At 60.4% G+C, this 24248-nt stretch overlaps 3 protein-coding genes across 3 annotated transcripts; all 3 read right to left on the minus strand.

Moving 5' to 3' along the window:
- Window positions 1-882: 882 nt before the first annotated feature.
- Window positions 883-2133, minus strand: ISLR (immunoglobulin superfamily containing leucine rich repeat; the record flags this gene model as incomplete). Its single annotated transcript, XM_082005367.1, has 1 exon — window positions 883-2133. One exon carries the CDS (start codon window positions 2131-2133, stop codon window positions 883-885), a length of 1251 nt encoding a protein of 416 aa, XP_081861493.1.
- A 5452-nt stretch (window positions 2134-7585) lies between these two features.
- ISLR2 (immunoglobulin superfamily containing leucine rich repeat 2) lies at window positions 7586-10949 on the minus strand. The gene has a single exon (XM_082005366.1). It carries the CDS (start codon window positions 9754-9756, stop codon window positions 7657-7659), a length of 2100 nt encoding a protein of 699 aa, XP_081861492.1. The 5' UTR covers window positions 9757-10949; the 3' UTR covers window positions 7586-7656.
- A 4696-nt stretch (window positions 10950-15645) lies between these two features.
- Window positions 15646-23740, minus strand: LOC309409198 (protein PML-like; the record flags this gene model as incomplete). The annotated part of the gene is made up of 9 exons (XM_082005314.1): window positions 15646-16220; window positions 16312-16468; window positions 18753-18805; window positions 19969-20185; window positions 20273-20353; window positions 20860-20912; window positions 21354-21931; window positions 22326-22893; window positions 23689-23740. 9 exons carry the CDS (start codon window positions 23738-23740, stop codon window positions 15646-15648), a joined length of 2334 nt encoding a protein of 777 aa, XP_081861440.1.
- Between the last annotated feature and the right edge of the window lie 508 nt (window positions 23741-24248).

The following is a 24248-nucleotide window of genomic DNA, read 5'->3' on the forward strand; positions in this document are numbered from 1 at the left end:
TGGGGTGGCTGCCGGAGCAGTGCAGCTCGGTGGGTCCAGCCCAGCCGAACGTTTCGGACCACAGGCTTCAGCGGTGAAAGCAAAGCGGGGTGGGGGGGAAATCAGCCGCATGGTGACTGAGGGTGGCAGAGCCTGGTCCTGCGACACGCAGGGAGGTCGCAGGCACCCTGCGTGCTCCCAGCACCCAGCCAGCGGGAGCCCTTTGTGCTCCTGCAGGGATGAAGCCTCTGGAAAAGCTTCTCCTGCCCCATGAAACGACTCGATCCAAGCCCGTGCCCCATCCAACGTGTCCTACCGTACCCATCCTGCTTATGAAGCACCGCTCTATCTCTGTCCCCCGAAGCCACGTGCCCTGGAACCCCGGGCCCAGGCTATTCCCCCACTCTCCGACTGGTCCTTCTGCTCCTTGGTGCTTCACGTGAGGGTGCTGGTAGGAAGGATGCACCTGGCCGGCCAAGGGTGCTGGTGGTGGTGGGGATGTCATCTTTGGTGCCGATGGGAATCCTCTTTGTGCGAGATCCCCTCCCCGGTCATGGCTGGCTGCTGTGGTGGTGGAAGGCTTGGGGGTGGGTGGTGGTCACCCTGTTGAGGGTGGACTTCAATCCTGCAGCCACACTTTGGTCTCAGAAGGCAGATTTGGAGGCCTGGAAAGCAGCGGCACAGTATGGATCTGTTCTACGTCACCTGAGCTTGCTTGAAGCTCTCAACTAATGGAGCCCAGCCCTGACCCCCCATCTAAGGAGGAGTTGAACTACCAGCCCTGGGCCTGAATCTCCTGACCACCTGCAGTTCCCAGAAGCTCAGCAAAGGCATGGCACTACGTGAAGATAAATGCTACAGAAAGAGGGGGAACCCCCGAGGCACCGTTTCTTCCTCCCCCCTTTAACAGCAGAGGGCAATGCCCAAAGCCAGCAGGAGCGTGCCCAGGTAGACCTGGGGCACCGCTCCTCCCGCCCTGCTCTTCGACTCCCTGGGCACATGGTAAACGATCACCAGCTTTTCTCCAGCGCTGGAAGAATCCATTTCATCCCCCTTGTAGCAGCTCTGACCCCCGAGGTGGCTGGCCTGGGGGTCGTCTCGAAGCAGGTCTTCAGCTGGATTCTCTGACCCGGCCAAGGCCACGTTGACCGAGACATCGCGCGTGCCCACATCGTTGACGGCGAGGCAGGTGTAGATGCCTTCATCCTCCTTGCTGAAATTGGGGATGGCCATGGTGCCATTCTTGAAGACCAAGAAGCGCTCTTGGCTCTGCTTGACGTTTCCATCCCGTGCCACGTTGGGTCCGTTGATCTCGACACGGCGGCTGGAGGTCTGGACCTTCCACCTGATCTCTGGCGGAGGGCTGCCAGCCACGCTGCAGTGCAGCGTCAGGGTGAGGCCATCGTACATGACGGTGTTGTCCAGGTTGGAGAGGTAGGTGAGCTGCACGGAGGGGGCAACGCAGTGGTGGTCGGGGATGTCCGTTACAGCCCTGCCCTTCAGCCGGCTGGGAGCCACGCACAGGGTGGACCCCCCCTTGGTGATGGAGACGGAGGTGTTCTCGGTCCACTTCTTCAGCCAGAAGACCTTGCAGGAGCAGTTGAAGGGGTTGTTGAAGATCTGCAGCTGGGACAGGGAGGGCAGGTTGTCAAAGGTGCCCTCAGCCAGGGTGGTCAACTCGTTGTCGTTGAGCCAGAGGGAGCGCAGGTCCTTCAGGGAGCGGAAAGCGTCCCGGGGCAGCCCGGCCAGGCGGTTGTTGTTCATCTTCAGGATCTGCAGCCCGCTGAGGTTACGGAGGTCCTGCCAGGGGAAATCCGTGATCTTGTTGTGGCTCAGGTCCAGGTTCTTCAGGTGCACCAACAAGGCGAAAGCCCCCGGCTCCACCACCCCGATCTGGTTGTAGCCCAACCACAGCGACTGCACTTCGGGAACCTCGAGGAAGGAGCCCTGCCCCAACCAGCCGATCCTGTTGGCCGACAATGTGAGGATAGTCACGTTGGAGGACAACCCCTCGGGTACCTCCTGGAGCTCCTTGTAGGCGCACTCGGCCAACAGCCGCCCGTTCTTCTTGGTGGAGCAGGAGCAGGTGCTGGGACAGGCCAGGCAGGGTCCCAGGAGCACGGCCAGCCCCAGGCAGCAGAGCAGGGGCCTCATCCTTCCTCCTGGGAACAGAGATGGAAGGGAATGAACGGGACGGGTCTAGTCGAGATGGGGATCTGCTTTTGCTTGCCAAGTACGAAGGGGAAGCAGCAGAAGAGCAGAGCATCCATGCGATTATCCCCAGCACTGTTTGAAATATTCCTTAATGGGAGGAAGGCATTTCCTCGCCAAGAGCAGAGCCTTTGCTGAGCTCCGTGAGCAGGGAACTTCCCCCTAAACCCTTTCCTTCCCCTGCTGGGGAAAAAAAAAAAAAAAAGCCTGTTTTGATCTTTGAAAGGTGCTGTTACCCCAGCTTTGGGGGTGAAAAGTGGGAGCTGGGACTTCAGCCTTCACTCTGTTTCTCCAGTTTTACAACCGGCCTCAGCCCTTCTTCCCCTAAACCACAGAGCTGCTGGGATTTTTCAGCATGCTTTCAGACCTCAAACCAACCTCCCCCCCCCCATCTCCACATTTTTCCGTGTCATGGAAAAAAACAGCTTCTCAAGTGCTTTTTCTCAGCAAGAGCGAGTGGGGACCCTGGCTGCTGGAAGGCCTGAGAGGGAAATATTTCTGAGCTAACTCCTTACTCCCCTCCTGCTTCCGTGGCCGAGGGGGCTGTGCGCGCTCTGGGAGCTCCATCCCACGAGGGAAGAGGTTAAGTGTGGCTCCGCGAGGAGCTGGCAGCGAGACCCCTTTGTCTCTGCCTTGTAGGCAAGTTTTGCTGCTCCTTCCAGTCCCCAACCCTGTCATTTAGGGCGGGGGGAAGATATTTTATTGGCGAGGGAGAGGCTGAATAAACCCTGCACAACAACCAAGGGGGGGGGGTGATGTTACAAAAGCTGGGGGGGGGGGGGGAGCGGCGGCTAAAAGGGGATACAAAGGGTCCTGTCCTGCACGGATAGACCACCCCGGGGCTGGGGTTCAAGGGAGGGCTCTGGGGGGGACGGTGGGGTGACAACCCACTGCGGAGGGGGGCTATACCCCTCGGTTGATGCCTTTCAAACCCCTGGCTGGTGTCTTTTTTGGGGCGTCCCCTCTCTGTGGCAGCCAGGCGTAGGTCCCGGTTTGCGGGGGGCACCTCCCCATCACCCCTCCCGAGCTGTGCCATGCAAGGGTGGGGGGGCAGGGCTGGGGGCTCACCCCCAGGACCCCGCCGGGGTTTCCGCGCCGCTCGAGCACCCCTCTCCCATCCCAAACATCCCCCTCTCCACCGCCAGCATCCCCCCCCGCCCCGGGGGGGGGGCAGGTACCTCTCCCCGCCGCCGCTCTCGCTGCCCCACGGCCGAGGCAGCCCGGGGGCGGTGTGAGCGGGGCCGGCACGCCGCATACCAGAGCCGTGAATAACCGGCCAGCCCTCCCTCCCTCCCTCCGTCCCTCCCCGGCCCGGCCAGCCCGCTCCCCCCGGCCCCCCGCCCCTCCTTCCTGCCCCCTTCACCGGCAGCTTCAGGGGGACGGAGCCCGCTCGCCCTCTCTCCTCTTTGGGGGGGGGGGCTGGAAAACGGGACGGCCGGTTCCCTCGGTCCTCGTCGGGTTTCTCCTCCCCTCCCCGTCCCCCGGGGCCTTTTGTTTTTCGTGGCACCGACCCACTCCCGCTGTCAGCAAACGGCTGCGGGGGCCCCTTCCTCCGCCCGCCGCCCCCCCCCCCGCGCCCCGGGGCTGGGGGAGCATCCGAACCTCTGCCCCCCAGCCCTGCAGCGCGGGGTTCATCACGTCCCCCCCTTTGTGGGGGATAACTGGGGGGCAGGGATGGAGGGTGAGCGGCTTCTGGAGGGTGTGGGGAGACTGCTTGCCTCTGAGAGGGGGTGAAAGGCTTTGGGGTCTCGGTCTGCAAGGTGGGTGGGTGGGTGCCAGCGTGGGAGCACTGAGGTGTCCACCAGAGGTGCCAGGACCCCCGCCCCAAAACGAGCCAGATCCTCTTTGGAAAAGGCCCTGAACGAGATGAAGATGGAGCAAGGGGGGAGGCTGGACCCCCTCCACACCCCACGAGACCTTCAGCTTCTGCGTACCCCAGCCACAACTTTGCAATCTTCACGCTTGCGCTGACGCCGCTGTCGCCGAGGCCAGGCTGCGAACAGGATTGGGGTTAAAAACGGGGAGAAGGGGACTGTTTTGAACCTAGAGCGGTTCATCGGGCGGACTCGCGGCGTGGCTGCCGGGCGAGGTAGGGTTTTCTCCGGAGGGGGGGGGCAGGACCCGCTTTAGAAGGTGTTTTTGTGGGGGCTGTCGTGGCCCCACGGGGGTGCGACGGTCTCGCTGGAGGGGCCGGCGTGGGGGTCCCTCCCGCTACGGCTGGCGCCCATCCCCTGGGAGCGGGGCAGGCTGATGTCCAGGGAGGGTTCTGGGGGCTTCGGGGGGGGGGGGCGAACCAGTAGAGGACGCGGAGCAGGGGCGGCTGCAGAGGCCCAGGCTTAATTCTGCCCTTCTCGCACCCGTGGAGCAGGTGGACGATGCTGCTCTGGCCACATCTACGGGGACCCCAGGCCCCGTCTGTGACCCCACCGAGGCACGGCCCCGTCGGCAGGCGAGGGCCGTGGCGCGGGGGACGCGGCCGTGCTGTCCTGCCTTGAGTTTTTAATCAGAGATTCGGGGGTGGGGGGGGTTGTTGAAAGCTGCTTTATTCCGGGGCCGTCGCGGGCGAAGGGTGCCAGACGCCTTCCCGCAGCTTAGCTGACACCCTAAGCGTATGCCGACCAGGAGGCGTGGGCGGGAGCTTGTCACCGTCACGCGTGGGCAGGTCCCACTCAAGCCCCGGGCTGGTGACGGGCTCTGCAGAAGGGTTAATGCCTCGGGAGGGACCCAGCCACCCTGCCGGGACCCTTTAACCCTTTCCAGGAAAAATCCTTCCCAGGAGAAACCCTCCCCAGTTTGCCGCCCCCCCCCCCGGACATGGTGGAGGGGTGGGAGGATGCAGAGCTCCATCCCTGACCCCTTCTTGTGCCTTTGGGCATCGGCTGCTAATTAGTGCCCTCCTGAAAAGGAGCAAATCTCAGAGTAATCCAGCGTCGGCGGGTAGCTCATCGCGGCGAGATTCCCCGTAGATGCGACAGGCGGGGAAATCTATTACCCTCTAATTAAACGGAGGCAGAAAAATGATTGTTCTTTTTCTATTCCTCACATGCTCCTAAGCGTGAAACTCAATTATAAGTGTATCCACGGGGGGAGTCTCTGCTTGGCACGGGGTTTTAAAAGCTGGAGCAAACACCTGGGCTGCTGCGGAGCCGCCTCAAATTCCTGGGATTTGGGGGATTTGGGTGGGCACCCCCTCCTTGTCTGCTGGCTCTTTGCTCGCTGACCTGCTTTGTCTGTCTCCCCCCCCGCTCCCTGCCGCAGGAGAAAGATGCAGAGGCCGGATTTAAAATAGAAAGCCGTTTTCTGGAGGATGGAGAAACGAGCGTTTGCTTGGAGGGAGGGGGCTCTGCTGGGATGCGGAGGCTGCTTTTGGGAAGGGTGAGGGGCTTCGGTGGGGCCTCAGGGGTCACCCGTGGGTGCTGGCGAGGGGGTGGCCGTCCTGCCTGCGTCCCTCTCGAGCAGGGACGCCAGGAGGGTGTGCGGCTTCGTGGCTCCAGATAAGAAAAGCCATCAAAAGCAGCCTTAAATCTTCGCCGCGTGATGGCGGGTTGAAATCGTCAGTGGGACGAGAGGGGGGTGCTCCCGGCCGGGCACCTCCATAGCACCCCCGGGCTGGGAGCGCTTGGGGACCGGGGGGGGAACACACTAACCCCTGCTCAGGCACCCCCGTCCCAGCCCCGTCCCGGTGCCGGGCGTATCGTCACATATGGCCATACGTACAGGGCGTATGTAGGAGATAAGCCTCGGGTCCATACGCGCCCGGAGGAAGAACACGTGTATATGTGGGGAGCGTGGGTGTCGAGCGTGCATTTGTACATATATCAAGCACACGTACGGTGTATGCGCAGATATATAGAGCTTCTGCAAACTGCATGTATATATTGCATGCATCCTCACTGCATATATACGTATATAGCGTATGGGCAGCGCTATATGTGTAGAGAGTGTGTCTGTATGTGCGGAGGGCAAATATTGTTTGTATTTTTCTATATAGTGAGTTTATAGTGTGTTTACAGACTATGTATTTGGTTTATTTTTTTTTCAGCCATGCCATATTCACATATATCTATACTGTGTGTATAGACTGAGTACCTACGAAATGGGTGTGCACAGAACAGGTGTTTGTGCGCACACATCCTGTGCGTATATATAAAATGAGTGTACGCCACGTAGACCTGTGTATGTAGTGCGTGTCTATCTATAGATATAGTATGCACGTGAATGATAGATACTATGCAGGGACAGAAATACAGAAATATAACGTGTATGCATGCATGGTGTATAGGTAGAAATATTTATATTTATATTTTATATGCTTATTTTATTTTATATGTTCCTATTTATATTTATCTTTTTGGTTTTATTTTATTTTTGTATTTGTATATGTTTCTATTCATTTCTATTCCTATTCCTATTTCTATTTCTATTTCTATTCCTATTCCTATTCCTATTCCTATTCCTATTTCTATTTCTATTTCTATATATAATTTTATATTTATATTTATATTTATATTTATATTTATATTTATATTTATATTTATATTTATATTTATATTTATATTTATATATCTTCGCCCCCATCAAGCACGGACCCGGCTTCACTTTCAATCCCTTTTATTGACTCTTTCACAGACAGAAGCTCGCAGAAAAGGCGCCCGCGGTTCTCGACGGCCCCGGGGCTCCCGGGGACCGGAGTGTGGGGCGGGGGCGCGGCGGCGGCGACCCCTCGCCCCCCGCCCGCAGCACGGGCGCGCCTACGGCACAGACACTTGGCTACAAGGCTACTCTACCCTACACACACCGAGGGGCCCCGCCGGGCCGGGGGAGGACCGGGGGGTGCCGGGGGGGAAACCGGGGGTCGCCCCGGTTGTGGCGGGGGGCGGGCGGGGGGCGCGGGAGCTGTCCAGCCCCGCGGGTGCTGAATGGCGCGGCGGGGACGGGACCGAGGAGCGGCGGGGACCCCGCGCGGACTGAACCGGTTCCAGAAAATGAAATTTAAAAAAAATAACCATAAAAAAAAAAAAAGGTTTTGGGATCTCGGGCTTTTTTTTTTTTTTTCTTTTACTTTTTTTTTTTTTGGTCGGTTTTTTTTTCTTTAAGGGGAAAGGAACGACCGGGCGAACGGAGGGCAGAGGCGGGCGGGGGTCCGGGAATCGTTTTGGTGTTGCCGCCGAGCCGGCAGCGAGGTACCCAAAACGGAACCCAAACCGGTACCCAAAACGGAAACGAAATCCTGGGAGAAACGTCCCGCCCGCATCGAGCATCCCCGGGGCCAAGTCCCTTCCCTGGGGACCTGACGCCCGAGGGAGGAGGAGGAGGAAGGAGGAGGAGGAAGGACAGGCAGGCGTCGCTGAGGATGCTTCGCTCTTTCCTTGGAGGAGAAGCAGCGGCAGTGCCCCGGGGTGGCGGGGGGTGGGAGGCGGGAGAGGTGGGGACCGGGGAAGGGGGTCGCAGGGGGTGCGGGGAGGCTCAGCGGGGGCGCTGCCGGTAGTTGCCGTTGATCTCTTGGGAGATGGTGACGGCCTCGGCGCCCAGAGGCAGCTTGTCGCTGTACTCAGAACGGACCTCAAACTCCTCGCCGTTGGCTTTGGATTGTGATTCCGCCATGGAGCTGGCCGCCACGCTTTCCTCTCGCTCCAGCTCCGGAGCCCCTTCAGCTTCTCTCCTCCTCCTCCGCCTGCCTCCTTCATCATCCTCCTCCTCCTCCTCCTCTTCTTCCTCCACATCCGCTTCCCCCACCTCGCTGGGATTGTAGTTCTTCTCAGACTCCAGGTAGGAGGCGCGGGGGTCGAAGTCGGCGGCCATGTGCTTCTCCATCTGGTCCGGGTTCTGGGCCTTCATGATGAGCTTGTAGGTCTTCCCTTGGTACTTGGAGAGGAGGTGGCACCACGTGGCCCCCATCAGGGGTAAGGTGGCCAGCACCAGCAAGAAGATGCTCACGACCACAATGATGATGAGCGAGGGGATCTCTTTTTTGGTGGTGAAGACCACCTGGACCTGGCAGTCCTCTCCCAGGTAGGTGAGACATACAGAGTAGTTGGTGCCGGGGTTCAAGCCCTGGAACCAGTACGAGTTCACCCCTTCCTCGATCTTGGACCACTGGACCAAGGCGTGGCCCTGGCTGCTCTCCTGGCACAGGTAGAGCATCCTGAGGTGGACCTTCTCGGGCTGCATGTAGGTGGGCGTGAGCTGCACCCGGGCATCACGCTCTGACACGTCTAAAGCGATCACCCCCAGGTCGAACGTGTGTTGCTTGAAGTCACCGCTCTGGTTGAAGGCATGGTTGGAAATGTACTTGCTGGTTTGTGTGGAGCCACACTTCTTCTCAAAGGGTGGAAGCTGGAAAGGGACTTGCCCATCTCCCGTGGACTCTGTCCCGGCTGCTGAGGATGGTTGGCTCTGCCGGGTGGGACTGAGGGGTTTGCTCCTCTCATCTGGCATGAGCACACTGTTCTTTGCTCCCTTGGCCCCAGGCTTCTTGTCACCTGGCTGTGCTTTACCCCCCAGCGGGTCCCTCCCGGGCTGCAGCGGGTATTTCTGGGTGCCCGCCACAGCCACGTTGACTGAGGTGTCATTGCTCCCCATTTCATTGGTGGCCAGGCAGGTGTAGGTGCCTTCTTCCCGCTTGCTCAGGTGGGGAATCACCAACGTGCCGTTCTTGAAGACCAGGAAGCGCTCGGGGTCCTGTTTGGGGAGGTCCTTCCCGGCACTCTCCTTTGGGTTCCCGTTGAGCTCCAGGGTGTGGCTGGAGGTGCGGATCTTCCAGCTCACTTCGGGCGGCGGGGTGCCCGTCACGGCACAGTGCAGCGTCAGGGTGAAGCCGTCAAAGAGCTCCGTGGTGTCCAGGTTGGGGTAATAGGTGAGCTGCACAGTGGGCGAGGTGCACTGCACGTCTGGGATCTTCCCCACCGGCACTCCTCGGAGTTGCTCTGGGAGGGCACAAGTTATGGAGTCCTTCTCGGGGATGGAGATGAGCGTGTTGTCCATCCACTTCTTCAACCACTGGAGCTTGCAGGAGCACTCAAAGGGGTTGTTGTAGATCTGCAGGTGGGAGAGGGAACTAAGCGAGTCAAAGATACCCTCTGCAAGGGCACTGAACTTGTTGTTGTTGATGCGTAGGGACCGGAGGTCCTTCAGGGTGTGGAAAGCCCCCTGAGGCACCAGAGCCATGTGGTTATTGTTCATCTTGAGGAGCTGGAGAGCGCTGAGGTTGTAGAGGTCCTGCCAGGGGAAGTCCACGATCTGGTTGTGGCTGATGTCGAGGTTTTTCAGCTGTACCAGGATGGCGAAGGTACCGGGCTCGATGGAGCGGATCTCGTTGTGTGCCAACCAAAGGGAGGTGACCTGGGTCACCTCCACGAAGGAACGCCGCTGCAGCGAGGTGATCTTGTTGGCCGAGAGGCTGAGGGTGGTCACGTTGGAGGGCAGCCCCGTGGGCACCACTTGAAGATCCTTATAGGCGCAGTCGGCGAACTGATGGGCGTACTTGTCCACGCAAGCGCAGGGCTCGGGGCACGCCCGGGCCAGGCCGAGCAGGGCCACCAGCCACAGGGACAGCAGCGGGGCCATCTCCCCCTGCCAAGGGACACAGGGGGCTCTCAGATCCGGGCCCCTCCCGGCAAGAGGTGGCTGTGGGGCTGCGCCCCATTGTCTGTGCACAGCTCCCCCCCGGCAGCAGCCTCCTCGCCCCTTCTCGTTCCCTCTCCCCCCTTCCCCTCCTCTTCCCCGTTTTCCTCCCTTTCCCCTCCGGCTCTTCCCACCCTTCTCACTCCTTTTTTCTTGCCTTGATTGCACTCTTCTTTCTCTCCCCACCCCAAAAAAAAAAAAAAAAAAAAAATTAAACGTTGTTTTCTTTCTTCTCTGCTCGATTTTCTCCTTTTTCTGTTATTTCTTTTGCTTTTCTTTTTTCTTTCTTTCCCCTTCCAGCCTTTTCTCTCCCCACTTTTCTCCCTCCCTTCTCCATCTCTCCCTAGTTTTCGCCTTCCCTATTTTTCCCTCTCTCCCCTGACCCCCGCCCCTCACCCCTGTCCTTGTGTCCGTCCCCCCCCCAACTCCCGCCGCACCGGGGGTGACCCCGCACCTTACCCCGCTCCCTAAGTGGCGTTAAGCAAGACGCAACCCTTCTCCTCGCCGTTCCCGGTCCTCCTCATCCTCCTCCCGAGCTTCCGTCAGCCCGGACACAGCGGTGAGGGGCTTAGGTGAAGGAAATGGGGCGGGGGGCAGGCACACCTCACCCGTACCCCCTCGCCTCTCCGGGCTGAGCTGCGAGCCGGAGCGAGGCCGGACGGGCACTGGCTTTGCCGAGGGAAGAGGGAAAGGAGGAATTAGCATTTCTGCCAGCCTCCCCCTCCGCACGGCCGCCCCCTCCCTCCTCACCACCCCTTTCCCATCCCACCACCCACCCACCGCCCCTCTCGCCAGCCTCCGCTGGGGACGGAGCCGGCTGATTCTCGGGGCGGGCGCGGCAACCCGCCCCCCCGCCCGAAAAAAAAATTTAAAATAAATAAATATATATATTATATTACCCATAATAAACGCCCTCCCCGCAGAGCAACGAGTACGACTCACAGGCAGCAGCAGGAATCCGGTCCCCGCCCCCCCCCGCTTTCCCTCCGGGTCGCCTCCCCCGGCCCCCGTGTCCCCCCGCCCCGGGGTGCCGTCGGGGCACGGCTACCCCCGTCCTCCCGGGACATGGCGGGGCCGGTAGCTCTTTAGGAAGCGCTTGTGGATGGAGAAGCGGGGCTCGGGACCCAGCCCAGCCCTCCCGGTAACCCCCCCCATTCCCCTCCCCACGATGTGCGGCGTGTGTCCGTCCCGTCGCGCCTGATTCCCTCCTGCGGGGCGCTAATTGTAATCAAAGAGCTTTTAAACATTCGAGCGGAGGGCGGGGGGACACACACACAACACACGGGGGGCTACGGGGGTTCCCGGGTCGGGGCTGCTCTCCCTCATCTTCCTCCTGAAGGCTTCATCCCCGTGGAAAGGCGCGGTAACGGGGAGCCCCCCCTCCTCCGTGCAGTTTCGCCGCGGTGTGGGGGTCTGTTCTCCGGGGGTGGGGAGCCCCGGGGGTCTTGGGGCGGGGGGGGGGTGTCTCGCAGCCTCCCTGCTTGCTCGCAGGCAGAGTAAAAGCCCGGTTACCTTCTCCCTCGGGGGGAGCCCGGTTCTGCATCCCCGCCCCGAGGCCACGGGGATGGGCGTGTTCTTCCCAAGGACGAGGAGCGGGAGGGGGGAGCCGAGGGGGGCGGGAGGGGCAGAGAGGAGAAGCTGCTTGACAGCAAAATGCCAGATCTGATCCTCGGACTCCAGGCACCTCCAGCCTCCCAGGAGCCGTGTCCAAAGCCCCCTGGCCTCACGTCTGGTGGCCAGGGACCGCCTTGGCCAAAGCCTTTGGCCTCCGATGTGCCTCAGTTTCCCTTCAGCCCCACAATTTGAGGGCTGGCAGGTGGCTGACACCCACGGACTGGGCGCTTGGGTGACGTGCGGCCACTAAAACCACCTTGTTTCCATGCAAGTGAACCAAGTGTCGCACCACGGCCACCTACACCACGGCTGTCACCACGCTCCCCGGCACAGTTTTGTCCCAGCCATCCGGTGGGCACCGGCATCCCCCAAAAAAGCCCTGGGCATGGTCCAGGGGCCTGTCCCAAGCAGATGGACAAAGCCACCTCGCTTTGGGGGCCTACAGGGTTCTGCGGAGGGGTCAAGCAAGAGGGAGGTGTCGCTTCAAATCCAACGGAGTTTGAATGCCGTGGTGCTCTCGGCGTCTTCGGGGCTGAGCCGTGACTCACTCCCTTCCCATCCCCACGGCTGGCTGGTTGCCCAAGCATGCCCTCACCCTTACCGTGACACTCTCCCAAGCACTAGCAATTCGTAGCTCGGGGAAATTAGACATTTGGAGTTATGGTTTACAGGCATTTTTTATTTTTTTCCCCCTGTTCTGCTCACTCTCTGAACACCCACGGGCTGTCAGCCGCTCCCAAGCCCCATGGCAGGGACTCCCGTGGTCAGCAGGGCTCAGAATCTTCAACCTACACTGCTCCTCACCCCTCGCTGCGGCATGTCAGGTTATTGCAGGTCTCAAGCTCTCCATGCCGCTGTGGGGCTGCAGGACCATGGGTCAACCCTTGATGGTATTGACCCATGGCTGGGACTTGTGCTGCAGAGCTCAGGTGGGAAACATAGAGCTTCAAGGCTGCAAAGTTGCTCTGAGAAGCATGAAAGTAGGTTAAAATGCCACAAGGACATGGCCAACATGGAGAAGATGCTTTGCTTTCTGGCTTGGCTGCTATCCACCGCACTACGCTGAGCTCTTCCCAAGTTACCTTCATTCATCATGTAAGAGGAAGAAACCCAAGTGTCCTAGATACGGTGGCAGAGTTTCAGGAGCATCGGAGGCAGCGTGTTGTGCTAGAAATGGGTCAGGGGATGAGGCACGTGTGACGAGATGGGTAACACATCCCTCCTCCTGCTCCTGAGGGCCAGACCCTAACCTGCGCACTCTGGAGGTCATCGTAGGATGAAGCTGCATGGCATGGGTTGCATCATCCATCCACCTCCCCACTCACACCTCCCCAGTGGACATGATGTATGGGGTTCGTGTCACTCTCAGTTTCCCCTGGGCTGAGCACAGGGAATAACAACAGTGCTTTGTGGTGGCTTGTCAGTCCCCTCAGCTGATTGTTCCAAGAGAGGAGGATGGAGGCGGGGAAGGATGGATGGGTGGATAGATGGATGGGTGAGTGGGTGGATGGATGGATGGTTGGATGGATGGGTGGGTGGATGGATGGATGGATGGATGGATGGATGGATGGATGGATGGATGGATGGATGGATGGATGGGTGGATAGATGGATGGATGGATGGGTGAATGAATGAATGGATGGGTGGGTGGATGGAAGGAAGAGCAGGCTCTGGGGCTGTCAACCTCTCCTTCTCACACCACACCTGCCTCAGCCCCAGGCACCCTAGCTTTCAGCATGCTCCTAAATACGTGACAAGTAGAAGCTGGGCTGAGGGCCAGGTCCACAGCTAGTGCTGACCATCGGAACTCTGGGGACGCATCTCCAGCTGCAATGAGGGCAGCCTCCCAGCTGGGGGAATCACTGGGTCACCACTGTGGTCAATGAGGGTTTGCTGATTTTACCCCATTAATCTCCAGCTGGTGGCTGCGGGAGGAGCCCTCTTCGCCATGCTGGTCAGGGGTACTGCTTGTTTAAGGAGGAGAAGGCCAAGCCCCTAGTTTGGGCTCTCCTGGCTTCCCTAGCTTCTAGCCCCATCCAGTTCCTCCAAGTTCAGGTGAGTGCATCAAGCCACCACTCCCGGCGCATCGTGGCTGCAGGATCTGGCTGGCTAGAGATGATGTGGTGGCTTCTTCCATCTAGACAAGTCTTCCCTCAGCTTTGCCTCACCGCTTCTCCAGATATTTAAGAGTTCTGATCACCCTGTCCTTGCTCTTGATGGTTCTTGGGATCTGAATCTGTTCAGGTATTAGCAGGCTGATATTTTTATTAGAAATATAATCCAGGTAGCCTTTCTCAAGGCGTGTCCTCCCCTGCCTTGGACTTCCACCCACCCTGGGAGCCACCCTAAGTGATCTCCCAGGGCGTAATCAAATGCAGAGGAGTGGGCCCTTTGGCTCTAATTAGTTTTGCATGATTGTTGGGGGAAGAAATCCATTTTCATAAACAGAAAGGATTTATGCTGCTCCTTCTTGCCTTCCCCCCCGCCCTGAGTCCCAAAGCACTTTGCTCGGGGCTAGCAGGGAGTCGTTTTATGAATGGTTTAGATTGAGCAATGCATTATTAATAACAGCCAATCAAGCAAGCAGCATATTATATATCATTTCAGGAGATTTGCTTAACTCAGTAAAGTTATTTATTGCTCTAAAAAAAACCCATCAGAGAGTCCAATTCTTCCTTATACCTCGGTGGCTTGGAGGGGGGATTTTCATGGGGTGGCTGTGGGCGGAAGGGAGGTCCGAGCGGGGCTGTACCAGCTTGCGAGCGTGTAGAAGCTGCTCGTTGGCGATGGAATCTGGTGGGACCTTTGGGGAGCCCTCACCCCACAGGGGTACCCCAGCTGCAGCCCTTTCCTCCAGGGTTGGGGCTTGTTGGATGCTGCTCCGCTTGCCCTGCGGTGCTGAACTTTTTTCTAAGCAGGATGAATGAGCTTTACAGCAGCTCAGGGCAAAAAAAAAAACCCAAAACAACACCATGGTTAATCTGGCTCCTGCAGCCCATTGACTTCACTGTTGTTTTTACAAGACTTTGATGAGGTGGGTGACAGCAGACAGATGGGATCTGCTCTCCTCCGGCTGTGCCCCTTGTAGAGGCTGCCCCCCGCGCACAGCCCTGTATCAGACACCAGAGAATCGCCGTGGGGAGATGGCATCATCTGAATTCGGTGACGAGCCCTGTGTTGTCACCATGGGAGCTCCTTGGGGATCGCTCCCTGTAAACTGCTCGATGCTGCTGGATCTGTCCCGAAGGCGGCAGAACCGGAATCCCCCGGGAAGGCAGCAGGCAGGACGGGCAGGGGGACGGCAGCCCCTGGCCTACCCCCGCCTCGCTGGCCAAGACCCGTCTCCGCTAGTTCACAGCTGTGTCTGGGCCACTGCTTGTTCCCGGGGGGCTCCCAGAAAACGGGAGTCACGTTTCCATCTTCCCCCCCAATTTTCCAAGCCTGGCAGCTCCCACCGCACCCTCTCGGAGAGGAGACCTTCACCGCGTCCCTTCCCTGCCCATCTGCACCCACCGAGGACCTGTTCGCACCCACCCACTCACCCCTCTTCCCTCCGTGCCCAGTGCAGCAGACCAGACGCCCCGGTGACGGTCGCGGTACCTCCCGAGGTACAGCGGAGACAACCGGCGGGCTCCAAGGGGATGCGTGTGAGACGCGTGGGTGGGTGCGGGCACGAGTGGGTGGGCCCCACGCAAGGGCGGGAGCCAGCCCCGGCACGCCGGCCGTGTGCGGCTGTAGGAAGGGGACACCTGGCGGTATGTGCCCCGAACTGCCTCGCCACACGCCGTCCCCGCCGGCGACACAGCTGGCAACATCTGCCTGTCACCGGGGGCCGCATCCAGACACCGGGGGTGCGGGGTGGGAAGGGGGGGTCAGGTACCTGCTGCTGCCCGGGCAGGGCGATGCTCCAGGTATCTCCCCTCCCGCCCGGCTGGGGAAAGACGGGGTGGAGACGCCCCCAAGACTTTCCGCTGGGTTGTGCCGTGTAATTTATTTTATAAGGCTATTGATTTGATCGGGTGGTTTCTTCCCCCCAAGAGCTGACCCAGGGTCCTGAATCTTTTAAGCCCCGTGCTGGGAGCGGAGAGGCTCTGCGAGTCCTGTTTGATGCCGCTGTGAGCATCCCTGCATCCCCGGCGAGCATCCCCACATCCTGGGCGAGCATTCCCGGCGCTGTTTTCCTGAGACCTGGCCAGCTCAGCTCAGGCACGGTTGTGCTCACGTCTGCTCCAGCTCCCAGAGGATGAGGTTGCGTTGGGCCAGGATCTTGGCCGCCCTCCTGGTGAGCAGCTTCTCCCGTACCAGGGGCTGCAGGATGGTGTAACTCTGCAGGTTGCAGTGGGTGAGCCTCATCCCCGCCTCGGCGTGGGCAGGGAGCCCCAGGGCTCCCCAAAGCTCCTGCAAGGCCTTGGCCGTGGCCAGCGCGCTGCCCTCGTTGAGCTGCTGCTGCAGGTGCCTTCTCAGCAGGTTCTTCAGCCTGTAGGATGGGGCCTTGGGCAGCTTCTCTTTGATCAAGGACAACATATCCACGTAACCACTCACAACGTGGCAGAAGTCCACTTTCCTGCCCGTGGCATCCAGGGCTTTAAAGAGAGCGGGTAGCTCCAGCGCCCAGAAGTTATAGACGATGAGGATGGGCCTGGGGAGCAGGGAGAGGTACCAGAGGAGGTGCTGCATCCCCAGCTCCATGGAGACGCCCTGGGAGAGCAGTGCCAACACCGACTCGGGCGTCTGAATCAGCATCTTGAAGGTGCGTTCTCCGTTGGCCGCCGCCACCTCCATGATGCGCTGGGCTGCGGAGGGGAAAGGATGGGGCTGGAGTAAGTATTTGGGGGTACCCCCCTTTGCCCCCACCCCCCTGTGCCTGGGAAAGGCAACGCTCACTTTTCCGGTCAACCTTCAAGCTGAGGAACACCAAGGTGCTCGGCTCTGACCCATCATCCCAGGGGCTGGTGGGGCCAGTGTTGTGGTGGGGTGAGGTGCTGCTCCCAGACCATGTGGGGCTGGAGGGCTTGTTGCTGCCCTCGGGCTCACTGGAATCCTGCAAGAGATTGGAGAAGGGGGCCAAGTCCCATCTGCCTGCTTGGACCAGGCTGGGAAGGCACGAGGAGCACCCTTGGGTGCACCACTGGCCATGGGCAAGGACCTGGTTGTGTGCAACACCATGAAACACCGTGCAGGGTCTGATGTCCCAGCACTGCCAGGGATGGGTCGGGTGTGTGTCGTGTCTCAGGAGTGAGCTGGCCATGGGGAGCCCCGCTGAGAGCCCAAACCCAGGGTCTGGGCCGAGCGAGCAAGAGCAGAGCCCTGAATGTAGCTCGCCCTAAGCAGGGGATGGGATCCAAGCGGTGGCACAACAGGCACATCTGCACGTCTCACGTCGACGCAACGCACGCAGGGACATCCTCCTCCGCACCAGCCCTCTGCATCTTCACCTGCAGCCCAGGAGCGGCGGAAACGCGCCTGGACCGATGCCTGCAGGCATGTGAGCAAGAACCAAGCGCTCTCCAGCTCGGGGGACGTGGGATTGCCTAAATGCCAGGTTAAAATTAGGCGTTTGAAAGGCATATGGGGTTGCTCAGCCTGGGAAGGGACAGGAGGAGGATGGGGCCGTGGCAGTGCCCAGAGTGACCCAGCTGGCCTGAAGGGAGTTAGATGAACCAAACTCGGCGAGAAAATGTCATCGCAGATGCTCTTGTTACCCAAACCAGCAACAAGCCAAATTGTATATCTATGCACAAAGGTTTTATTAAAGGCTTAGGCAGAGAGAGAAGATGTGTGAGATTTGTGGGGAGCAAAACCACCCATGGCAGAGAGACGCGCTCGTAGCACTGCGGTGGCCGTGGGCGACGGATACGGGCGGAGCCGGGCACTGGCGACGCTCTTGTGGCTTCAGCTCGGTGTGCGGAACGTGACAATCCCCAAGTGACCCCACAAAGGTTCCTCCCCAGCCCCAAAATCTCCTTGTAGAAGATGTCTGAGCCTCTAGGCAGGTCCTCAGCCCTTGCCCTCCACCTCCTTGAAGGCTGCAGCTTCCCCGGGTTGCATCCCACTGCCTCACCCCATTGCTCAGCCTTTTTTCTCCATCAGCTGCTATTCCCTACCCCTTTTTCCAGGCTTTAAACCTATTTTTCCCAGCTCTCAAGGTTGCACTTTTCCAGTGCCCAGCACCAGGCCACGGGTGAGATGTTTATAGCCCTGGGACTTGCTCTTTTTTTCAGCCTGCACCTTCGCTACACCCTTCAATCCGCATCGTACCGAAGGACACCTGACTCACGCAGGGATTTCTCGCAGCAAGCTGCTAATATCTGCAAAAGCTCCAGCCTCGGGATTTTTTGGCACTAGCAGGGAGTGGGGACAGGGTTTTAGCCCCACAACTCTTCCCCCCCCCCCCCGTTAGAGATGAATCAGGACAGCAAGGAAAAAAAGCAAAGGAAAAAATGAACGAGTAAGCCAGCAGCAGGACGGGATTTAATCTGGAAACAGCTTTATTGAAGAGTAAGAAGAGCTTCTGCATTGGTTTATACAAAAAAAAAAAGGGGCTGTGAATCCCTCATTAAGCCGGTGCTGGAAAGCAACCCCCCCCCCCCAATCCCAAATCATCCACGCTCGCCTCCATTTCCAAAGGGATCACCTGCTGGTGCTGGTGCTGGGAGATCTCGGCAGGGATTCCATGCCCTTGGTTCATCTAACCACCTTGGCCAGGGCCATTTGGTTGCAACACACCAGTTTGCAGCATCAGCGCTGTGAAATGTCACCGCAAGGAGCTTGGAAATGTCACTTTGGGGATGCTCAGATGGTCCCGACCTGCTCCGGTAGCTCCCGGGAGCTTCTCAGCCTGTGTAGGCATGGGACCGATGAACTCTCCGAGCACAGATGCTACATTCAACTCGCAAACTTGATTTTTAGGTGAAAATTGATTTAAGTTGAGAACAACCTTCCCAGCGAGGTGGAAAGGAAGAGGCCGTAAGGACTGGCTCAAAAGGATCATCTTGGGGGATCGGCTGGTGTGGGATCTCACCCCAGAGCAAATCAAGGTGGGGTTTGCTGGTATTCCGGCTGCCCCAGAATACCAGGAGATACCAGCAAAGGTCTTAGCTCAGGAGGACTAGATTTGGGATGGCCCAGATGTCCTCCTGCTCGGGAGCAACCAAAGGAGAAGAGGAAGCTGCAGGCAAGTTTTTGGCTGATGCTAGGAAGGGAGGAGGCTGGGGTCTGAGTGCAGCTGGAGGAAAGGGAAAGGTACCCCAGAGACGATGGGGTACAGCTGCCTCTTCTGCCTGCGGCGCGGCTCAGCAAGGAGGGAGGTCTGGCATTACACTCACCGCCGTGTCTTCCTCGCTGTCCTCCGAGCTGCAGATGATGATGCTGGTGTCTTCTGCGGAAGGAACAGGAGGGTGCTGAAGCTTCAAGGCTGGGATTTGGGATTTTGGGCCCCTCGCTACAAGAAGGACATCGAGGTGCTGGAATGTGTCCAGAGAAGGGCAACGGAGCTGGGGAGGGGTCTGGAGCACAAGTCTGATGAGGAGCGGCTGAGGGAACTGGGGGTGTTCAGTCTGGAGAAGAGGAGGCTGAGGGGAGCCCTCATCGCTCTCTACAACTACTTGAAAGGGGGTTGTGGTGAGGTGGGGGTTGGTCTCTTCTCCCAAGTAATTAGCAATAGGATGAGAGGAGATGGCCTCAAGTTGCACCAGGGGAGGCTTAGATTTGATATTAGGAAAAAATTTCTTTACGGAGAGAGTGATCAAGCATTGGCACAGGCTGCCCAGTGGGGTGGTGGAGTCACCATCACTGGAGGTGTTCAAAGAACGTGTAGACGCGGCACTTCGGGACATGGTGGTGTTGGGTTGACGGTTCGACTTGATGGTCTTAAAGGTCTTGTCCAACCTTCATGATTCTGTGATGTCTATGATCACATCGGTTTTCCCATGGGAGAGGACTGACCTTATCTCCTGATTTTTGCAGCAGAGGGCTTCTACCAGGACTACAAACCCTCAGGCCCTTGGGTGCTCCACCCCAAGCGGAGGCAACCTCTCCACGGCTTGCTTCACCCCACGGACCCCGCACCAGCCTCTCCAAAAGATGGATTTCGTCCTCCCTCCTGTTTGCAGAGCTGAGCCCGGGACCCCTCGCTGCGGGATGCTGCAGCAGACTAGAGCGGGGCTGGGGGAGCTCGAAGAAGAAAATGTGTTTTGCTAAAAATTGTAGTGTTTTTTGCCCCAGGACAATCCAGTGCTCCTGGAGCGGGAGGCAGGGGAGTCTCTCGGCACACTTGCCCTGCTACGCTCTTCCCCAGGCGTGGTTTTGGCTACCTCAGAGGCAGGACATGGAGTTGGACGGCACATCCGCGTCCCCCCCTGCGCATCGCGCTCGTATTTCCCCACTGGGAACCAGCTCCCACCTCCTTCTTCTCTGACCCAGGGGAGGTTGGCCAAGGCTCTGAGAGCATCGGGGTGCGCAGATGCTGGGAAAGATGGGGGACCCCCCTAAGGCGGGGGGAAGAGATGGGGTAAGAAGGAGGGCCACGTCCCCGGTCCCCACCTGCATCATCAGCGTGGCTGCTGGCGGCGGGGGTGACGCTGCAGTTCTGGCTCGGCGTGGAGGTGCTGGGCCCCCTTTCATCATCCCACCGGTTTGAACTGGGATCGCTGGGGTGGGGCGTGTCGTTGCACTCCAGCTTCAGTATCTTGGGTGAGACCTGGCTGCCCCTTTCCACCCAGCGCGACCTCCGCCTGGGCCACGTGGTGACGGGGGGAGCCTGGAGAGAGGAGAACGCGGGATGGAAGGCGCCGGGGGGGCATCTCCTGGTCCCCGAAGGCTCCTGCCTGGCCGGGGCGGTTCTTACCGGGCTCATCCGCATCCCCTCGAGGCTGATGGTGAAGGTGGGCAAGATGCTGTGGCTCTCGGGCTGGGCCGGCTCCTCTCGCTGCGGAGAGATGACGGAGCAGCGTTAGGGTGAACCTCGAGACCACCGACCCCTCTGCAGGGCTGGGGTGTCCCCCCCGAGCGGCGGGCAGAGCTGGCAAGGGGCAGAGACATCTTCGGCAGCGGGGGGAAACTGAGGCCCAGCCCAACCCTCCGGCTTGGCTCAAAGGCTTCTGCTCGAGCCGTGGGTGGTTGGCAGCGCTACGGCCTGCGGTTTTCCCTGCTAAAAGTATGGGATGAGCAGCAGGCTTGGAGAAGCGGGATGGGGTCGAAGCACGCCTGGGTAGCGGGAAACGACGGCTGCAAAGCTGGTTCTTCCCTGCTTGGGAAGAAACATCCCTGCGGGTTTGGTTTTAGCAAAGGAATGGGAGCGAGGAGCTGGGAAGGGGAAGGCAGTCCCTTGGGAAAGGTTTGCGGAGGCGAGAGGACGGGGAGGATCCGCGTCTCGGCTGACGCAGGAGCCCTCCCCGCACGGCAGCGCACCGGGACGAAACACGCGCGTCTCACCAGGTTGTTCTCCAGGGCCACCTCGACCATGGGGACCGCTTGGGAGTTAGTACCTGCGAGGGAGAGAGTGGGGCTGCAATCCCGAATCGGAGCCCTCGGAGCTTCCACCCGGCCCCGGCAGCAGCCGAGCTGGGAAAAACCCACCCAGCAGCTGCAGCAAGGAAGGGGCAGCTCTGGTCTCCTTCCCCTGTCCCAGCTCTTCGCTTTGGGATGGCCCAAGCGCTTTAGGAGCCTCTGGGGACCCAGGAATCAGCATCACTAGAGCCTGTCGGAGTGGTGGGAGACCAAAAAGGGGCTCTGGCCACCTAAGCAAAGGAGCAAGTCTTGGCCCCAGTGGAAATAAGCACCCTACAAGAGTGAATTTGGGCTCGTTTTGCTGGAGGGAGGTGGCTCTGCACCCGGTGGGACCCAGAGCTGGGTGATGGCTTTCTGAGCTGGCCCAGGTCCCCGCTGCCTGTGGGCTGGCTGGATCCACCCCCGTGGCAAGTCCTCACCTGGGTGCCCCGTGACACGGTCCACCAGCGCCTGCAGCCTGGCTCTGCACTCAGCAAAGTCCTCGGGCTGCGCCCGGTCCCCGGCCACCGCCGGCTGCAGCCGCTGCAGCTCCTCCAGCGAGTCCCTGATGAAGGGCTGCATGTCCATCACCTCCTGCTCCGTGGCGTAGAGGTTCATCTTCTCCACCAGCCGCTCGCCCGCCTCCATCCGCCGCAGCACCCCCTCCACGCGCTGCAGCTCCCTCGCCAGCTCCCGCCGGCCCTGCTCCTGCCGCGCCTCCACCAGCCCCAGCAGCTCCTCTTCCTCTCGCCGGATCAGCCGCACCAGCTGCTCCGCCTGCCGCCGGATCAGCTCCCGCATCTCCCGCTGCGCCCGCTCCAGCCGGGCGGCCTCGTCCCGCAGCGCCGCGTAAGCGGCCTCGAAGCCGCTTCGCTTCTGCTTCAGCTCCCGGCTCACGGTGCCCAGCTCCTCCTGCCTGCGCCGCACCTCGCCGCGGATGTCGCAGAAGGGGGCATGCTGGCTGTCCAGCAGCGCGCAGGAGCAGCACAGCGGCTTCTCGCACTTCGTGCAGTAGATGCTGGAAGGAAACGGGAGCATCCTTCAAAACCGGTACGTGAACGGGGTGGGGTGGGGGGAGAGAAAAGCATTTCTGCTGTGCTGGGCTGATGATTCCCCCTCCCCGAGGGGCAGGTGAGGAGTTTAACGCGAGGGGAAACTGAGGCACGGGGAAGGAAAGGGCTTTGCCTCGTGTCACCAGCTGCAGGTGTGGGGGCACGAAGCTGGGTGTTCAACCTCCTCCCGGGGACCTGCCAGCTCCGTATCAACCCCTGCCCGGGGTCTCACCGGGGTTGCAGCGGTCCCTCTCCAAAGGCAGGTGATGAAACCCCCTTGGCTCTGCCCCTCCTGGCAGAGTTGGTCCTGGAGCAGCCCTTGGCGCAGGATGTGACCCGGGGACAAGGCACCGCTCTCACCTGGAGATGTGGCCCTGGTCGGCGTGACAGGGACTGGAGCAAAAGAGGTCGCAGGACTTTCTGGTGTCTTCCAGGAACTGATGGGCTGACTCGGCACGAAGGTCCTCCACCCTCCTGGCCTCGTGGCTCCTCTTCTTGAAGAACCACTGGTGGTCCTCAAAGCACTTGGCGCAGAGGAACTCCTCGCACTCGGAGCACCACACGGCCGCCGTTTCCCCCCGGCACCGGCTGCAGCTCAGGCCACCGCTGTCACTGATCTTCTTGTAGATGCTCAGCCTGGTTTGCAGATTGGTGAAGAGCAGGTTGTCCATGTCGGGGATGCCGCTGGCCTGTGGGATGGCCGTCCGGCACACGGGGCACTGCCCGACGGGCTTGTTCTCGCTCAGGCAATTAAGGCACAAGGTGTGGAGGCAGGTGAGGAGCTTGAGGTTGGGCGATTCCTGCCGGCAGCCCTCGCAAAGGATGAACTGGAAGTCATCCTCCGCAGCGGGCGGGTGGGACGGAGGGGAGCACGGGGCTGTACCCGGCTGGGGTCCCGTCTCCACGGGGGCAGCGGCACCGTCTCCGTCTAGGTGGGATACGGGAGAATATGAGCCAGGGGGGACGGGAGGCTCGGTCCCACCCGTGGGGGCCGTGCAGGGCACCCGTGGGCAGCCCACTTTGCCCACCCTGCTGCAGGGAAGTGATAAGGGAGCCGCAAGGCGGGTGAGTGGCTCCTCTCCCTCCGTCCTGTTGAGGGCGAGTGGGTGGCTGCGCCCCGGCGAGGCGAAGGGTGCTCTCCCGGGGAGGTTCTCTGCTGGCTGAAAAGTGTTGTGCTCCCTCCCGCCCTCAGCGTGGGACCCTTGGAAGCTCTCCTTCCCCCTCCCCAAACTTCTTTCCAAATTTCGAGGAATTTTGGATTTCAAAGTGTGTGTGTGTGTGGGGGGGAACGAAAGTTGCGAGGTGACTTGGTGACTTTTCTTTCGCTTTGCTGCCTCCGCCTCTTCCTGCCCTGCGACAGGCAGCGCGGGGGGGGGGGGGGCCCGGCCGACGGTCTCCCCCGGCTCCTGCGAAACCTCCCGGGCAGCACCGGCATGCTGGCACCAGCCCTGTCCCCAAAGGTGTCCCCTTCCCTACCCCTCGCCCCCCCCCGGGCCTCCCCCAGCCCGGCAGCGCAGGCAGGAGCCCCCCGAATAAATCAGGGACCCCTCTTACCACCTCCCTCCCACCCCATGCAATGCTTTTGCACCCTAAAATTAACTCCCCTCACCCAAGCAGGCAATCCTCGCGGCTCCCTCTGGGGGGGCCCTGGGCCAGGCTTTCCCCCCTCCTCGTCCCGTCCCGCCTCCTCCTTCAGAAAAGCGGGGACCCCCCCCCCCCTTACCTGCTGGGGGCCCGTGGCCGGGCGGCCGGGGGTCGGGGGGGCTGTCGGGCATGAGTGCGGCGGGGCCGAGCAGAGCTCAGCGGGCACTTTCGTTTCTCCAGCCCGCCCTGGAGGGAGGAAGAGGAGGAGGAGCTGGCGGGAAGAAGGCGGGGAAGGCAGGGGGGGTTCAGGCACCGGGGGGATGCAGGCACCGGGCTGGGGATGCTGGTACCCGGCTGGGGGATGCTGGTACCCGGGCGGGGGATGCTGGTACCCGGGCGGGGGATGCTGGTACCCGGCTGGGGGATGCTGGTACCCGGGCGGGGGATGCTGGTACCCGGCTGGGGGATGCTGGTACCGGGGGGTCGGCTGGCAAAGCCCTGCTCCAGCTGCTAGAACGGACCCCCGAGCTGCACTGGGGTACGCATCTGGGTGCCGGCTCAGCTGTAAGGGCTGCTGCTGCGTCTGGGGCGGTGTCTCAGGCCCCCCACTTCAGCCGGGGGGGGCTTTAAACCTGCCCTGTTGCCACCCCCCCATCTTCAGCAATGCTGCTCTGGGCTGCTCTTCAGTCTCCACTCCCC

Source organism: Phaethon aethereus (assembly GCF_964289735.1).
Source record: "Phaethon aethereus genome assembly, chromosome: 12".
Lineage (NCBI taxonomy): Eukaryota > Metazoa > Chordata > Aves > Phaethontiformes > Phaethontidae > Phaethon > Phaethon aethereus.

What these genes read in the sequence shown, in the direction of transcription:
- ISLR2 (XM_082005366.1), bottom strand. Translation starts at nt 9,756, where the DNA reads ATGGCCCCGCTGCTGTCCCTGTGGCTGGTGGCCCTGCTCGGCCTGGCC.